The sequence below is a fragment of the Marmota monax genome, unplaced genomic scaffold (assembly GCF_021218885.2).
Source record: "Marmota monax isolate L192 unplaced genomic scaffold, Marmota_monax_Labrador192_F-V1.1 WCK01_AAM20220418_F8-fsc00103, whole genome shotgun sequence".
Taxonomy (NCBI): domain Eukaryota; kingdom Metazoa; phylum Chordata; class Mammalia; order Rodentia; family Sciuridae; genus Marmota; species Marmota monax.
The window spans coordinates 1,039,930-1,055,654 of NW_026694286.1; the positions used below are offsets into that span (position 1 = coordinate 1,039,930).

Sequence of the window (15,725 nt, forward strand, 5' to 3'; positions counted from 1 at the left end):
TTTTTTGTTTTTTTAGAGAGGAAAATTTTATTTTGAGACTCTCTGTTTCAGAAGTCCATTTTATTTATTTATTTTTCAGTTTTTTTAAATTATTGATGGACCTGTATTATATTCATTTATTTATATACAGTACTGAGAATTGAACCCAATGCCTCACACATGTGAGGCAAACACTCTTAGAACTGACCTACTACCCCAGCCCTCCATCCATTTTAATAAATCTTAAAAATAATCATGTTTTGGAACTAAGTAGAGGTGGTTAGTTACATAACAGTGTGCATGTACTATCAATGAATGATAGGTCTTAAAATTGTTAATTTTATGTTCTATGAATTTTACCTCATTAAAAAATTATCACATTCTATCATTGTTTAATATATGCTTACATATATTAATTGTGTTTGAATAAATGAAAATAATATTTAGGTTCCTAATGTGTCTGTGTTCCTAACCCAAACTGTGTTTGGGGTTGTACATATAATCTTGTTTAATTTTTTAATCTTTTTGAAAGTGAGATACAGTACCCAAGAAATACAAAAAGCAGGATATGCAACATTGTGATTTTGCCCAAAGAGAATGTGCACCCTCTACTAAAGTCAAGAAGTAATGCCATTGTCATGGAAGCCCCACCTCCTTCTTCTTCCACTTATTACCTCCTTTCTTCCTGCTTTGTGTGTTGTACACACACATAAAAATCTCTCCTGACTTGATTTTCTTTGGAGTTCTTTTGAGCATGTATCCTAGTCTCGGATTTGATTGTGTTGTCTTTAGTTTTGAACAATTGTCAATCACTATCTCATCAGGTGTTTCTTGTGTAAGTTTGTTAGCCTTTTTCACAGTGTGCTCTGTTACTGTCTTTTCTCTATTTTCCATTCTTTTCTGTCTTCTCATACTATTGACTTTGAACTGTCTTCAGGTAACTAATTCCATATGCAGTATGATTTGCTGTTAAGTCCATCTTTTGAGTTACATAATCTTTCAATTATTTGACATTTTTTGTTCTCATACTTACGTTTAAGGGGTTTTGTTTGTTTGTTTGTTTTTGAGACAAGGTCTTGCTCTTTTACCCAGGCTGGTCTCAAACTCATGTGCTCAAGCATTCGTCTCACCTCAGCCTCCTGAATGTCTGGGACTACAAGGCACTTAAAACTATTCTTGGCTTACATTTAACATTTTTTTTTAAAGGTCCAGTTGTCAGCATTTGTAGTCTTGTCTTTTATCAACCTGAGTAGTAATAGTGCAAAGTTCCTGTAGGTCATTTTTTATTTTCTCTTGTTCTATTGATATTTTAGTCTATTTATTGCCTCTTTATTATTTTGCTATTGTATCAGACATTTTTATTTATTAATATGTATGGAAATAATATATGCCTGGGATAATAATCTTTCCCCAGAGAAGATTTACATTTGTCTCTGTCAATTTGCATTTCCCTTGAAAGCCTGTGTAGTTTAGGTCTACCTATGTTCCTAGAATTCTCTCCCAGGAATAAAGCAGCTTTATATGTGAAACTTATCTACCAGGGTTTTTATCCTATCTTATTATATGATACTGAGTCCTCTTTATGCTTTGTTAACTCTGGAGCATCTTCCAAAAAACATTTTTTTACATGGCTGTTTTCATCATGACAGACCATTTGGAAGCAGGTCTTGTTTAATTTTTACTGTAACATCATTCATTCATTCATTTATTCATATTTTCATTGGGTTAAAGTATAACTATGTTTGTGTTCCTAGTAGGAACATTAGTTAAGAAATCAAATTACAGTAAATAACTTGGATATATTGTCAGATATTTAGACAACTGTTTGAATAGAAAATAAAGCAACATAGAAGCTCAGCAAGATGACTCATAATTTTGAAATATAAAACCATTCATTGGAAATTTATAATGTAGAAGTGAAACAAAATTCACTTGACCTATATACTTTATCATATTTTGTGTGCTTGCTACTGTATTCCTATTTCCATTCTTATTATATCCAGAGCCTTTGTTTTGTGAAAGAATGTACAAGTAAAGGGGACCTGGGATTTAACTTAATATACGATATTTGTTGAACAAATGAAGACAAATATAATATTGGTAATTATCTTATTACTATTAATTAACTTTTTGTGAAAGGAAATGTTGATGCTTTGAATTTCTTTCCCCTTTATTTAAATTGTCAAAAACCTTATCACTTCCTTTTCAATCTAGGGATAAAGTAATTCCTAACAAAGTGGGGACATACTGTATCCAGTTTGGTTTTATGATGGATAAAACAAATGTTCTCAGCAGCGAACAGGTTTGCTTACTTTCTTTATATATTTTGATTAACTTTACATTTTTCTCTTAGTTTATGAATAAAGTATTTAGTTGAAAAGTGAATTAATTATTGGATGCAAGGTATAAATCCAGTATTCCCCCCCTTATTTATTGAAGACACATACCAAGATCCCCAGTGGGTACCTGAAACCATGCATAGTACCAACTACTATATATACTGTTTTTTTCTTGTATATACATTCCTAAAATGAAGTTTAGTTTATAAACTAGATACAACAGGAGATTCACATGAACAATTTTAGCAGTATTCTATTTAAAAAAAAAAAAGTTGATTCATGTGTGGGTTGGTTTTTGTTGTTTTTGCAATAGAGTCTTGCTGAGTTGCTCATGCTGGCCTTGAATTTGTAATTTTTCTATCTTTACCTCCCAAGTAATTGGGATCATAGGCATGTGGCACCATGCCCAGCTAAAAATTATTTAAAATTTACGAATTGTTAATTTCTGAAATTTTCCATTTAATACTTTTGGACCACAGTTGACCTCAGGCAACTGAAAGTACTGAGAACAAATCTATGGATAAGGGGGAGGTGTATATCATGGTAAAGTTGCTCATGTTAATCATACATGAGAAATTTTTAGTTGATGACATTTCAGTTATTAGTATACTAGGTAGTGAAGTTCAAGTTAATTCCAACATATGTCATTTCTATTTAATTTTTTCAATGTACTGAATTTTTAAAAAATACTTAAACTCTTTAAGTGCTTCTCAGTTTGTTTTTAGATGCTTATTTTATTAAAAAATTAATTTGGCATAACTTTTATTCTGAACTTTTTAAGTAAATTACTTTTTTTTTAACTGTCCAATTCAATTGGATAGACATTCCTGAAACTTAAAAAAAATGTAGAAATTAAGAGCAGATTTGATATTGAAATTTAGGGCAAGGAGCAGGAGGTTGTGATTGTAAAATGGTAGCATGGGTGACAGGATAGTTCTGTGTCTTAATTGGGTTGGCAGTTACAGTCATGCATGTGATAAAATGAGTTGCCACACACACACATCTAAATATATTCTGAGTTAACATGTAGATTTTAATGTTGTGTTATAGTTATGCAGGATACCACTGTAGATGAGTAACTAAAAAGTGCAAGCCATTTTCCTGTGCATTTGTTGGCAAATTATTATGAATATTTAGTTATTTCAGAATTTAAAGTTTTAAGAAAAGAAACTTGCCCAGAAGTGACCCGCACCATTCCCTCAAACTTCATTGACAGTGACTACTTACATGACCACACATAGCTGCAAGAACTCTGGGAAAATTGGAAGGAGAAAAATATTTTGACAGTATATATATATATTTTTTTTCTATTGCTGTAACAAAAACCCAAGGTGTGGTATTTTATAAAGAAAAGAGTTTTATTTAGCTCACAGTTTTGGAGGCTGGAAGTTGAGGATCAGGCCACACCATCTATTTGGCACCTGGTGAGGGCTCCTTTGGCTGCACCACAACATGGTAGAGAGGCAGGAAGGGAAATGGCCTCATGCAGAACAGGGCAAGCTTGTGTGGAGTGGCTTCACTTTGTTGTTTGTTTATTTTAATTCTTTTTAGTTATACAGGACAGTAGGATCTGTTTTGACATATATATATATATATGGGGTATAACTTCCCATTTTGTGGTTGTACATGATGTGGAGTTATACTGGTTGTGTATTCATATAGGAACATAAGAAAGTTATATCCAATTCATTCTACTGTCATTCCCATCCTTCCTCCCTTCCCTCTCCCCCACTCCGCCCTGTGCAGTCTGGAGAATCTCTCCCCTACCCATTACCCCTTCCCTAATGTGAGTCATCATCTACATAGCAGAGGGAACATTCAGCCTTTGGTTTGGGGGGATTGGCTTATTTCACTTAGCATGATCGTCTCTAGTTCCATCTATTTAGCAGCAAATGCCATAATTTCATTCTTTTTTATGGTTGAGTAATATTCCATTGTGTATCTGTACCACTAAAGTAAATTACTTCTAAGAGATTAATGAAAATGAATTTTAGATGGTAATATTTAATTTAGTATATGCCATCATTTTTTATTGTCTTTCTGTTAAATGGTAAAGCATTAATATGTTATTGTTCAGTATGATTCTTTTGTTTTATAAGGTTATGATTGATGTTCTACCTAATCAGCCTGTGAAGTTGGTTCCTGAAATTCAGCCAGCTACTCCAGCTGTTTCTAATGTTCGCTCGGTTGCCAGTAGGACCTTGGTCAAAGATTTACGCCTCAGTATCACGGTAATATTATCTTCTTTCAAAACTACAAAGGGATAACAAGAAAAAATTGTCTTTGATGTTTGGGTGCAAAAGTTGTTATAGAGTCACATTATTGAGTTTAAGCTTAAAGGGAAAACTTGTGCAGATGAATTAAGTATTTTTAAGCATCTCTGTGTTTGGATATGACTAGAGAATGCATAACATTGTAAATAAAATAAATTCAGATATACTAATAACTGACTCAAAATGCAGAAATCTGCCTACTTTTTCTTTAATTTTTTTTTTTAGATATACGTAACAGTATATTCTGACATTATATACATGGAGTATAAGTTAGCATAATTAGGATTCAATTCTTGCAATTTAACATGATGTGAAGTTTCACTGGCCATGTATGCATATATGGACATAGGAAAGTTATATCCGATTCATTCTCCTGTCCCTTCCTTCCTCTGTCTAATCTAATGAACTTCTATTCTTGCCTCCCTCCCCTTACTATGTGTCAGCATCCACACATCAGAGAGAACACTCAGCCTTTGGCTTTTTTGAGTTTGGCTTATTTCACTTAGCATGATAGTCTCCAGTTCCCTCCATTTACTGGCAAGTGCCATAATTATTATTTATGGCTGAGTAATACTCCGTTGTGTATATATACCACATTTTCTTAATCCATTCATCTGAACTCAATTGGTTCCCCGGCTTAGCAATTGTGAATTGAGCTGGTATAAACATTGATGTGACTGCATCACTGTAATATGCTGATTTTAAGTCCTTTCGGCATGTACTGAGAAGTGGGATAACTGGGTCAAATGGTGGTTTAATTCCAAGTTTCCTAAGGAATCCCCTTATAGCTTTCCATAGTAGTTGCACCAATTTTCATCCCTATGACAGTGTATGGAGCAAACCTTTTTACCCACATCCTCACCAGCATTTATTGTTACTTGTATTCTTGGTAATTGCCATTCTGACTAGAGTGAAATGGAATCTCAGTATAGTTTTAATTTGCATTTCTCTAATTTCTGCCTTACCTTTCCTATTTCATGTATGTGTTGTGAAGGTTTGTGAACCATATTGATTTCTCAATGCCTGGTTCACAGAAGAGATAGACAAAGATAGTTACATTTTTTTTTTAAGAGATCTCTGATGACTGATCGTTATTAATCCATTAAGTTCCAAATTTTCGGTTCTTTGAATATTTAAATGAAATTGACACAGGTACATTAAAAGGTTGGAAATGATATTAGTTAATATATTCAATACATTACAATATTATATACTATGTTTTAAGTTTTTTAAAGTGTTACACATCTAGGATGATGGAACAAAATGCCTTAAGGAAGAAACTCAGAGCTTCTCAAGGCTGCTGATGACCTGTTCAGTAAGCAGCAAAGAAACTGCCAAAAATATTAACAAAAATATAAAAAGCGGAATTGAGGGCCTGGGTATGTAGCCAGCATTTGCCTAGCATGTGCAAAAGCCCTGAGTTTGATCCTCAGCACCATAGAAAAAACACAGTAGTGAGACTATATCTTAATGGAAAATATGGCTGGTTCAATACTTAACTCCTTTTATAAAAGTTTATGTTCCCATTTTTTAGACAAGTGAGTGGTTCTAACTTCTCTTCCCAAACATCTTGTCAGGGTAAATGGTAACATGTAAGTACTTTAAGTGTCTGCATTCATAAGCACACCAAAAATTGCCTGAAGAGTATAATTTACACAGGTCTGATGCTGTTGAAGTTACTAAAAAACAACTTAAAAGTGCTATAAATTCATAATATCTTTTTGTTAGTGATGACTTTTTCATAGCAGTAGATGCTAAGGTACATAATATGAAATTTTAAATGAGAGTTCTTACAATTGAGAAAGTTAGGAATCATTGTATTAGAAATCGTTGTCTCTGGTTAAATGGTTTCTGGAACTATTTCCTGTATGTGGACCACAAACTTAGGACTGAATTCCATGTTTGAATTTAAAAGGATGAGGATAATTTCTTGCTGGGGCTCTATAAATATGTGTCTTATTTCTGATTCATACATGTCCTTCCCTGGGTTTAGTCTTCTAACCAATAACTAATAGTTATTTTCTATTTCTTTTAAGGATGAATATGGCAATCATACTGGAATAAATTTGGTTGGCACTATAGTAGCTACCATTAAAGGTTTTCATGAGGAAGACACTGATACTCCACTCTTTATCGGGAAAATTAGAACACTTGAATTTCCCTTTGTGAATGGTTCAGCTGAAATCACGGTAAATGTTTATATCTTTTGGTAGATAAGATTTCTGCACTTAACATTTTCTTCTTTTTTTTTTTTTTTTTTGTTCTACTTAGTTGTACATGACAGCAAAATACATTTCAATTCATCATACACAAATGGAGCACAACATTTCAATTCTCTGGTTGTATACAAGTAGAGATTCACCATTCTGCACTTAACAATTTAAACCAACATATTAAGCTACCTTTTCTTTCGTATGTATAGCTATGAAGATGTTCTAAGTAATGCACCAAATTGGAAAGTCAGCTGAAATATTTTGCAGTTTTGTTCTGAGATTGTGCATTGAACCCAAAGACATTGTTACTAATATTAAGACCTCCTTTTTCCCTGCCATGATACAAAAAGCTTTCTCTGATTCTAGTGATTTTTAATTTTAATGTCAGTATACTGTTTATGTTTCGTTGTAATGCTGCCTGCATGTGGATAGAAATAAAATTGAATAGTCCAGGTAAAATTTAATAAATAACAGCCTATCTTTTTTCTTTTTTAAAATGAACATTTTTTTATTTTTAAGAAAAAAACACACAGTGTAAAAACCTCCATAATCATGGTACCCCCTTTAGAGGAAACACTGATTAGCAATTTATTCTACAACCTTCCAGTGTTTCTCTCTACACACAACAGTATGCACACACCCCTATGAATAATACACATGTTGAGGGAGGGGTATATACAATTACATTAAGCTTCATTAAGATGACTATGCTTTTATAAAAAGCTTTTTTCTTATCTTTGATATATCTCTTCATCATGGATATAAGCTGGTATCATTAATACAATGACCACAATTTATTTTCATCAATCCTTGGCAAAAGTTTAGTTCTTTCTGAAGTTTGATTTTACTAACAATATTTTCAACCAGCTTTCTTTTAAGTATATATGTTTACATATACGCTTTCCTTGAGAAATTGCTAGAAACAAAAATGGTTAGATACAGGATATGCACATTTTAAAAATCTTTTGATAGTTATTGCCAGTTGCTTTTTTATTTATTCACCCACCAGAAATTTGTCCATCTTTCTCTTGTTTGCAGTACTACATATGAACATTTTGAAATTCTAACCAAGTTCCCTATTTTAAAAAAAACTTTTCTTTGTTACTGATAAGGTTGAACAATTTTTAGTTTTGATTTGTATGATTGTTCATTGACTCATTTCCTTTTGAAATGTTAACTGTTTTCATCTTATATGTATTAAAGGTATTAATACTCTTATACGTAAGTACTTTTTTCTGAATTTGTTTTTTTAGATTTTTACCTTTGTTTATGTTAAAGGGAAGGCAGATAATATTCACAATGCTATCTCTAGTTTTCATGCCTTTAATCTTCGATTTGTCTGGATTTTATTTTACCCTTTTTCATATTAACGAATTTGCTCAATGTCTTTATTGAATAGTTCTTCCTATTCTGATAACTTTGAAATGTTACCTTTTCTTTCTTGTTCATCTTTATATCTAATCCATTGTTAGCATCACATTGTTTTAATAACCTTAGGCTTATAAACCTGGGAGTCTGGTAGCTGCATGGTTCCTGAGGCATGTCAGTTGGTTTGACAATGACTGACCAATACAGCATTTTCATTAATTAAAATGTTACTAACATTGGGGGCTGGAGATAGAGCTCAGTTGGTAGAGTATTGTCTAACATGCACAAGGCCCTGGGCTCAATCCCCAGCACCACCAAAAAAAAAAAGTCACAAACATTTAAAGATCTGGAGTTGTCACATAAAGATATGCATGTCTTATTTATTTGGAGAAATCTAAAGATCTAGCAATACTGGCAAGGATTCTCTTATGTGTGGCCTGAATAGTGGCTATTCCTTACCTCTTGATATTGAAGACAAATGTTAGTTTCCACTTTTAATTTAGGGAAGAGTAAAATGAAATTTTTTGTACCCTAATAAAAATTAGATAATGAAAGCCATATGTGGAAAAACATGTTTAACATGCCCAGTGGGTTTGTGTTAGAAGAATACATCTAACCCACTTTACCTATTTCTTATTTACCTATGTCCTATTTTCTTGAGTCTCCCTTGCTCTCCCCAGTGCTCATATACATTTGAAATTGCTATTCCTGCTGTATATACTCCTGAGGTAAAGATAGTGGCTTAAGCTGTTTCCCATCAGCTGACACATAAAATCTAAACTTCCCTCAGTATGAATTTCTTCTCACCACTAGAGGTCCCTATGATCTCAATGAATAAACAAAAGTTAAGTTTTCTTAATTTGTCTTGTCATGGCTCCCACATACTGGTGTGTGTGTTTTGTGGGTTGTGTGAATTGTTTTTTGTTTGTTTTTAGGGGTTTTGTTTTCATTTTGGGTGAGTCATTTTTTTTTTAATTTGTCTGGAGCAGAGCTCTGAAATCTGATTTTAAAAAAAAAAAAAATACAAGGGCTTTTCCAGGGGCTCTTTATCACTGAGCTGCATCTTCAGTCCATTTTAGTTTTTATGTTGAGAACAGGGTCTTGCTAAGTTGCTCAGGCTGGTCTCAAATTTGTGATTCTCCTGCCTCAGCCTACCAAGTCGCTGGGATTACAGGCATTCCTAGCTGAAATCTGATTTTTTAACAAGATCATGGGTCTTTTAAAAAAATTAATTTGTTTTAATTAGTTACACATGAAAATAGAATGCATTTATGCACTTTGATATATCAGACATAGACAGGATATACTTTCTGTTTTGTTTTTTCACTTGTTTGTTTTCTGTTTTTGTTTTGTGCTGGGGTTTGAGCCTGGGGCCTCCACTGAGCCCTCTAGCCCAGCAGGTGCTTTTTGCGGTGGGGGGGGGGGGTAGGAAACACTTTCCCAGAATACAACTAAAATTAGTAAATGTTCCATATTTGCTTGAAAAGAATATATATTGCTTTGTTTCAAATTATAATCTAAATTATAAATTTATAAATTGTTCAAGTTTGTTAATTCTTGTCTCCAAATTTGCTATTGTTTGCCTACTTGACCTGGAAATTTCTGAAAAATAACTCAGTTTTATTCTGATATTCATTTTTCCATTTTATTTCTGCCTAATCCTTATTTATACTTAAATCCTTGCTTTTGTTTGTTTCTGTTATTCTGTGTATCTTTTTTTTTTTAAATCATTGATTATAAAATATAGGAAGTCCTTTCTATCTCAGGCTTTTACAGTAAAACAAACAAGATATGAAGGAAAAGATTATGTTTAATTACATTAAAAGTTAAATTTTAATGTAGCATAAGCATATCTTAAACAATTAAAAGAAGTGCCAGTGTGTTAATAATTTCAACAATCTATGATGGTTAGTACTTAAAGATTCATTAACCTCATTCTATAACAGAAGGAGGAAAAAATTTAAGGGTGATAAATTGTGGAGAAATTATTTTTGTGGGAGTACCAGGAATTGAACTCAAGGGTACTTGACCCCTGAGCCACATCCCCAGCCCTATTTTGTATTTTATTTAGAGACAGGGTCTTATTGAGTTGCTTAGTGCCTTACTTTTTGCTAAGGTTGTCTTTGAACTCATAATCCTCCTGTCTCAGCCTCCTGAGCCCCTGGGATTACAAGCTTGTGCCACCGTGCCCAGCTGAGAAATAGTATTCTATATATGTATATATATAATAGAAGATTAATATATTGAACATAATTTAATACCTCTTTACAAACTTCTTGCAAATCAGTAAGAAAAAAAGACAAGTAAATGGGCACAGAATTTGAGCAGGCAGTTTAATGGAAGAGTGAATATAAATGAGCAGTAAACATAAGAAGCATGACCTCAGTGTACCACTCAGGGAAAGGTGATTTAAAACAATAATGATTGGTTGGTTTTTAAATTCCTCCTTTTTAGAAAAAAAAAAAAAATACATGGTTGATGTTAAATGTTGGCCAGCATCAGGGGAATTAGGTACGCTCACATACTGTTTGTGAAAGTATAAATTGATAACACTTTTATTTTGAAGAGAAATTTGATATTTACATACAAAAATAAATGCTTTTAAGTAGTTATTATATTTCTCATTATCATGTGTTTGCATTCATATATAATACACTGGAAACAGCTTTCAGAAACAAAGGCATTGGTAATTGGTTTAATGGTGGGTTTATGTTCTCTATAATTTGGAAAAATAATTCATCTACAGTGTTCAGGTTTTTTAAAAAAAATTTACATAAAATTTACTTTATGTAAATTTTATCATAAAAAGCAACTAATAGATTATTTTCTGTGGAAATATGAAAAATCATTTAGGATAAAAATATTTAAGTTGCATCATTTACTAGTTATATGATGTGGTCTTGGCTAAAGTATATTAAAGGTGTTTTGTGGATTAGTGAAAAAATAAAATTTTAAAGAATAAATCCTGAGAGCTTTTCAGTACCTTTTGAAATGTCACCTGGGACTGGTGGGTCTACTTCCATGGTAACAGCTGTAACTTAATCTCAGCATTGGGGTTTGGGTATTTCTCTCTGTTGTTTTTATAATGTTCACCCCATAAGCTATTTCACATTGCTTCACCTTAAAGGTGAGAATGAAGATTTTGCAAATCAACATATAAGTGGCCATTATGTATCTGGTGTGAAGGGAATGCTACTATATTTTTCTATTTTCTATTATACATAATTTTTCCATAAGCTGTATTGATAAGATCATTTGACTTTTAAACCAATACCTAAAGGTAAAATGTTTTATTTTGTGTCTTGAGTGGTGGTGATAGTTTAATAAACCTTAATTTACCACTTATTTGAAAACAGTATGATCAGATATGTAACACTGAAATTTTTCTTTTCAAATCTTTATTTTCCTTAATGCTTCTTTATTTATACAGAGTCTAGTACTGGCAGAAAATAGTCCTGGAAGGGATAGTACTGAATATTTTATTGTTTTTGAGCCTCGGCTACCATCTTTATCAAGAACATTAGAACCATATATCCTACCATTTATGTTTTACAATGGTAAGTTTCTAGGAAAATAGATAATGAAACCCTATTGTTTAGAGGTACTTGATTAATCTTGCTTTGCTGTGTATTAACATAATGTTGTGATGTATTTTTTAAAAGTTGTGATTTTTAAGTTGTTTAAGTTAAATCTGAATTTTTTTCTTAGATGTTAAGAAGCAGCAACAAATGGCAGCACTTACAAAAGAAAAGGACCAGTTATCTAAGTCTATTGTTATGTATAGAAGTTTATTTGATGCCAGCAAACAGCTTCTTGATGAAATCAAATGTAAGTCATCTTGTAGTCAGAGGAAATAAAAAATTAGGCTTTGGGGAATGATGAGGCAGATGGTGGAGACCATGAAACACAAATGTGTCTGTTTTCCTGGATTACAAGTGAAATGCAGAACTCTGTAGAAAGGTAGTGATAATAATTTGTTATTCATCATTGGCAAGTTTTAAAATGAAATAGTCCTCATTTTAAATAAATTTATATATTTACAAATTATAAAAATTTGGAATTTTCTGTTAGAAATCTGATCTGTGGAAAATGTATGGTTTTCCATACAGTGTTAATGTTAATATCTACCTCTAGGTACTGGCAAAAGATATTGGATAACATTATTATTAAGAGAGTAATAAGTAGTTTATTTTTTAGTTTGGGTAATGCACCTATATATATATTATACACCATGGTGTTATGATACTACACACACTAATACTGAAATACATAACTTATTTTTATTTTTTTTTTTTTATTTTTTTTATTTTTTTTTTTTAAATTTATTTCCAATCATATATTCTTTTTTTTTTTTTAAAGAATTTTAATATTTATTTTCTTAGTTTTCAGCGGACACAACATCTTTGTTTGTATGTGGTGCTGAGGTTCGAACCCGGGCCGCACGCATGCCAGGCGAGCGCGCTACCGCTTGAGCCACATCCCCAGCCCCCATAACTTATTTTTAAATGAGTCCATTCTCAGAATATTTGCTGCAATTTTTAATAATTTTTGTATACAATTAAAATAAGGCATTTGCTGAGTTGTACTATATTATCTATATTATTCCCTTTTGTCAGATGTTTTTGCTAGGTTTTTTACTTTGCATTTGTTATATAGTTAAAATTTTAATCAGTGTACCAATAAATATATGCTGCCCGCCTCAAGCTATACTTTTTGTATATCTGTACAAGATCCTAGAGCATATTTTATCTCCCTTAGCTGCAGTGTCTCTCCTTTTTATATATTAGAGTTCAACTTTGAGATTCATAGTTTAGTTTTGAATTTCTAAAATAATCATCTGTCAATTTTCATTTTAGCATTATACATTAAGAGGAAAGAAAAGAAATTGAAAATGAATTTTTTTTTTCCACAAACTTTGTTTTGGGGACTCTCAGAAATTGATGGAATTTTTTTGTTATATATAATTTTAGGCCAAGTTGAGGAGGCAAAATTAAAAGAGGCCCAGTTGCGAAATGAACTGAAAGCACATAATATTGACATTCCTGTAACACAACAGGTATAGTTTCTAACTGTGTGTGAAATAGTTTTAAATTATATTCAGCTACTTATGTTTTATTGGGAATGCTATGGGCACTATTATTTTAGGGTACAAAGACTGGAGTACATTATACTCCAGTTACTATACATTAAAAGGTACAAACAAAATGATAGAATGCTCTTTTCCAAGAAATTGCAGTTTGTTTCATGAGGCTGACATGAAGAACACAAGTTCAAGGCCAGCCTTAGCAATTTAGTGAGACTGTCTCAAAATAAAAAAAAAAAAAAAAACTGGGGATATAGCCCAGTGGTAAAGCACTCCTGGGTTAAATCTTCAGTACCAAAGGGGGAAAAATTGTATTTTCAGTGTAATTATACCAATAAAAACACCAGCTGAAGAGCTGCATTAAGGGGCTGCATAAGTAATAACATACACGATGGTAAAGAAAATAAAGTAACAAAAAGAAGTTTAGAGTTTTTAAAAATTTATATGTGCAATTCAACTTCAAAGAAAAATAGTATGTATAGAAATTTCTTAACAAAGATAAAAAACATAGGAGTAGGTTCAGTAGTAGCATGTGTGCTTAGAATGTTCCAGACCCCAGGCTCACTCCCCCAACACTGCTAAACAAACAAAAAAGTATTCTGTCTTTGAGATGGAGTGTAGTTATGTGATAGAGAGCTTGTCTAGCATGCACAAAAACCTGGATTTATTCCTTAGCACTACACATGCACACATATAAAAGATTCAGTGATCTGGGTGTGGTGACACATGCCTATAATCCCAGTGGCTCTGGAGGCTGAAACAGGGGGATTGAAGTTCAAAGCCAGCCTCAGCTATTTAGTAATGTCCTAAGCAACTTATTGAAATCCTGTCTAAAATAAAAAGGGCTGGGGATGTGTTAAAGCACCCCTGAGCTCAATTCCCAGTACTTAGGGGTGGTGGCGTTGCGTGAAGATGAGAATTCTTTCTATGTTACTGTTAACCATAGTTGTGTTTTGTCATTGTTTTAAGTAATGTCCGCTGATTAACTTAGTGTTCTCAAATTTTCCAAATTGTTCACTTTTCTTTGCTGTATTTATTGGCTGCCTGGTACAAGAGTAATTGACTTTATAGATAGTTTTCCTTTTTAAATTATAGATACCACACATTGAAGCACTTTTGAAAAGAAAGATGTCAGAACAGGAAGAACTAAAGAAAAAACCCAGAAGATCATGTACTCTACCAAACTATACAAAAGGCAGTGGAGATGTTTTGGGGAAAGTATGTATTGAAGCCCTTTAAGAAGCAGTACACTCTTTATTATCTTGTTTTTACTTATTGAAAATATGTTGTCTAAAAGTGACATTTTAATGTCAAATTTCTTTGTATTTGTTAATTTGTTCTAGTGAATTGCCTACTCTTGAGTACCCTAATAGGGATTTGGCAGAGCTTAAAACTGAATTAATAATTATTACTGTCATTGAGAGCTATGCAGAAATTGTTCACATATCCTGAATCAGGGCTTATTTAAATATGCTTTTATGTTGTAGGTCTTTAAGGAGAGCTAAGATTTTTTTATAGTTTATTATCAGAAGAATTCTGAGTTGCAAGTCTAATGTTGTAGCAAATTCCTTATATATTTGCTGCCAATGGCAAGAGTACCATTCTACCATTCTTCCTGTTTTCCTTTCCCTCTTTGGTTACTTTTGTCAAATAAATTATATTTGTTTTGATCCTACTATTTAATCATGAACATTCTGTATTATATTTTTCTCAGTTAGAATATCTATTTGCTACTATTAGTAAGTTATTTCAGTAAGTGTTGCTTCTTATATTTTTAATAGATTTTTTCCTGACACACTTGGGCATATATGTATGTTTTACTTGTTAGACTTTTCTATATATTACGTCTCGTTGCCTTTATTGCCATTTTAAAATTAAACTAAAACTGAAGATATAGAGAGACTAAAAAACTTGCTCACAATTGGACTGCTAGCAACAGGCTCAAATAGGCAGTTTGAATCCAAAGTCTGTACTTGTTTATGTACGTTATTCTACTTCAATAACCACTGTGTAAACAGTTTATTGTATTTCTGGCTTATATATGAGGACCTTGAAGTTCAAGGAACTTAAATATTAGTTGTTAAGATATACTTAATGGCAGAGCTTAGATGTGAACCCAGGTGTCTCTGACTTCAGAATCCATGAAAGTTTCTTTATACATTGTCATCTACCCTGGAATTGAACTACACACTGAAAATAAAGGGTCATATGTAGCAGTGTTTATGGATCAAACCATGTTACATTATTGTTCAAATTCAAATCTGCAAATTGTAAAATTAAGAATGTGTATTTATAAATTGGAAAAGAAGATGCTAAGACATTGTTGTAAAATGGTGTTCTCTACAACCAGTTTATAATAAGAGTCCTTATTCTAAGCATGTGGATACCTGTAATCTCTTCGTGCATTTTCATGTTCATTCAACATAAAATTCTTTGTTCAGAGTATAATATGTCTAACAAGGTATAAAAT

General features: G+C 32.3%; 1 protein-coding gene across 5 annotated transcripts in view; it reads left to right on the top strand.

Annotated features, from left to right (window-relative positions):
- The window catches only part of Smchd1 (structural maintenance of chromosomes flexible hinge domain containing 1), a 151,290-nt gene that overhangs the window by 114,010 nt on the left and 21,555 nt on the right, over positions 1 to 15,725 (top strand). For 2 of the 5 annotated variants that reach the window (XM_046467441.2, XM_058586405.1), the window contains 7 exons: positions 2,194 to 2,281; positions 4,418 to 4,549; positions 6,628 to 6,780; positions 11,603 to 11,729; positions 11,881 to 12,000; positions 13,143 to 13,228; positions 14,351 to 14,473. In XM_046467441.2, coding sequence (XP_046323397.1) covers positions 2,194 to 2,281; positions 4,418 to 4,549; positions 6,628 to 6,780; positions 11,603 to 11,729; positions 11,881 to 12,000; positions 13,143 to 13,228; positions 14,351 to 14,473 — 829 coding nt within the window. Of the gene's footprint in view, positions 1 to 2,193; positions 2,282 to 4,417; positions 4,550 to 6,627; positions 6,781 to 11,602; positions 11,730 to 11,880; positions 12,001 to 13,142; positions 13,229 to 14,350; positions 14,474 to 15,725 lie in introns of those variants that run through there. The other 3 variants (XR_009228878.1, XR_009228879.1, XM_058586406.1) reach the window with 3 other exon arrangements.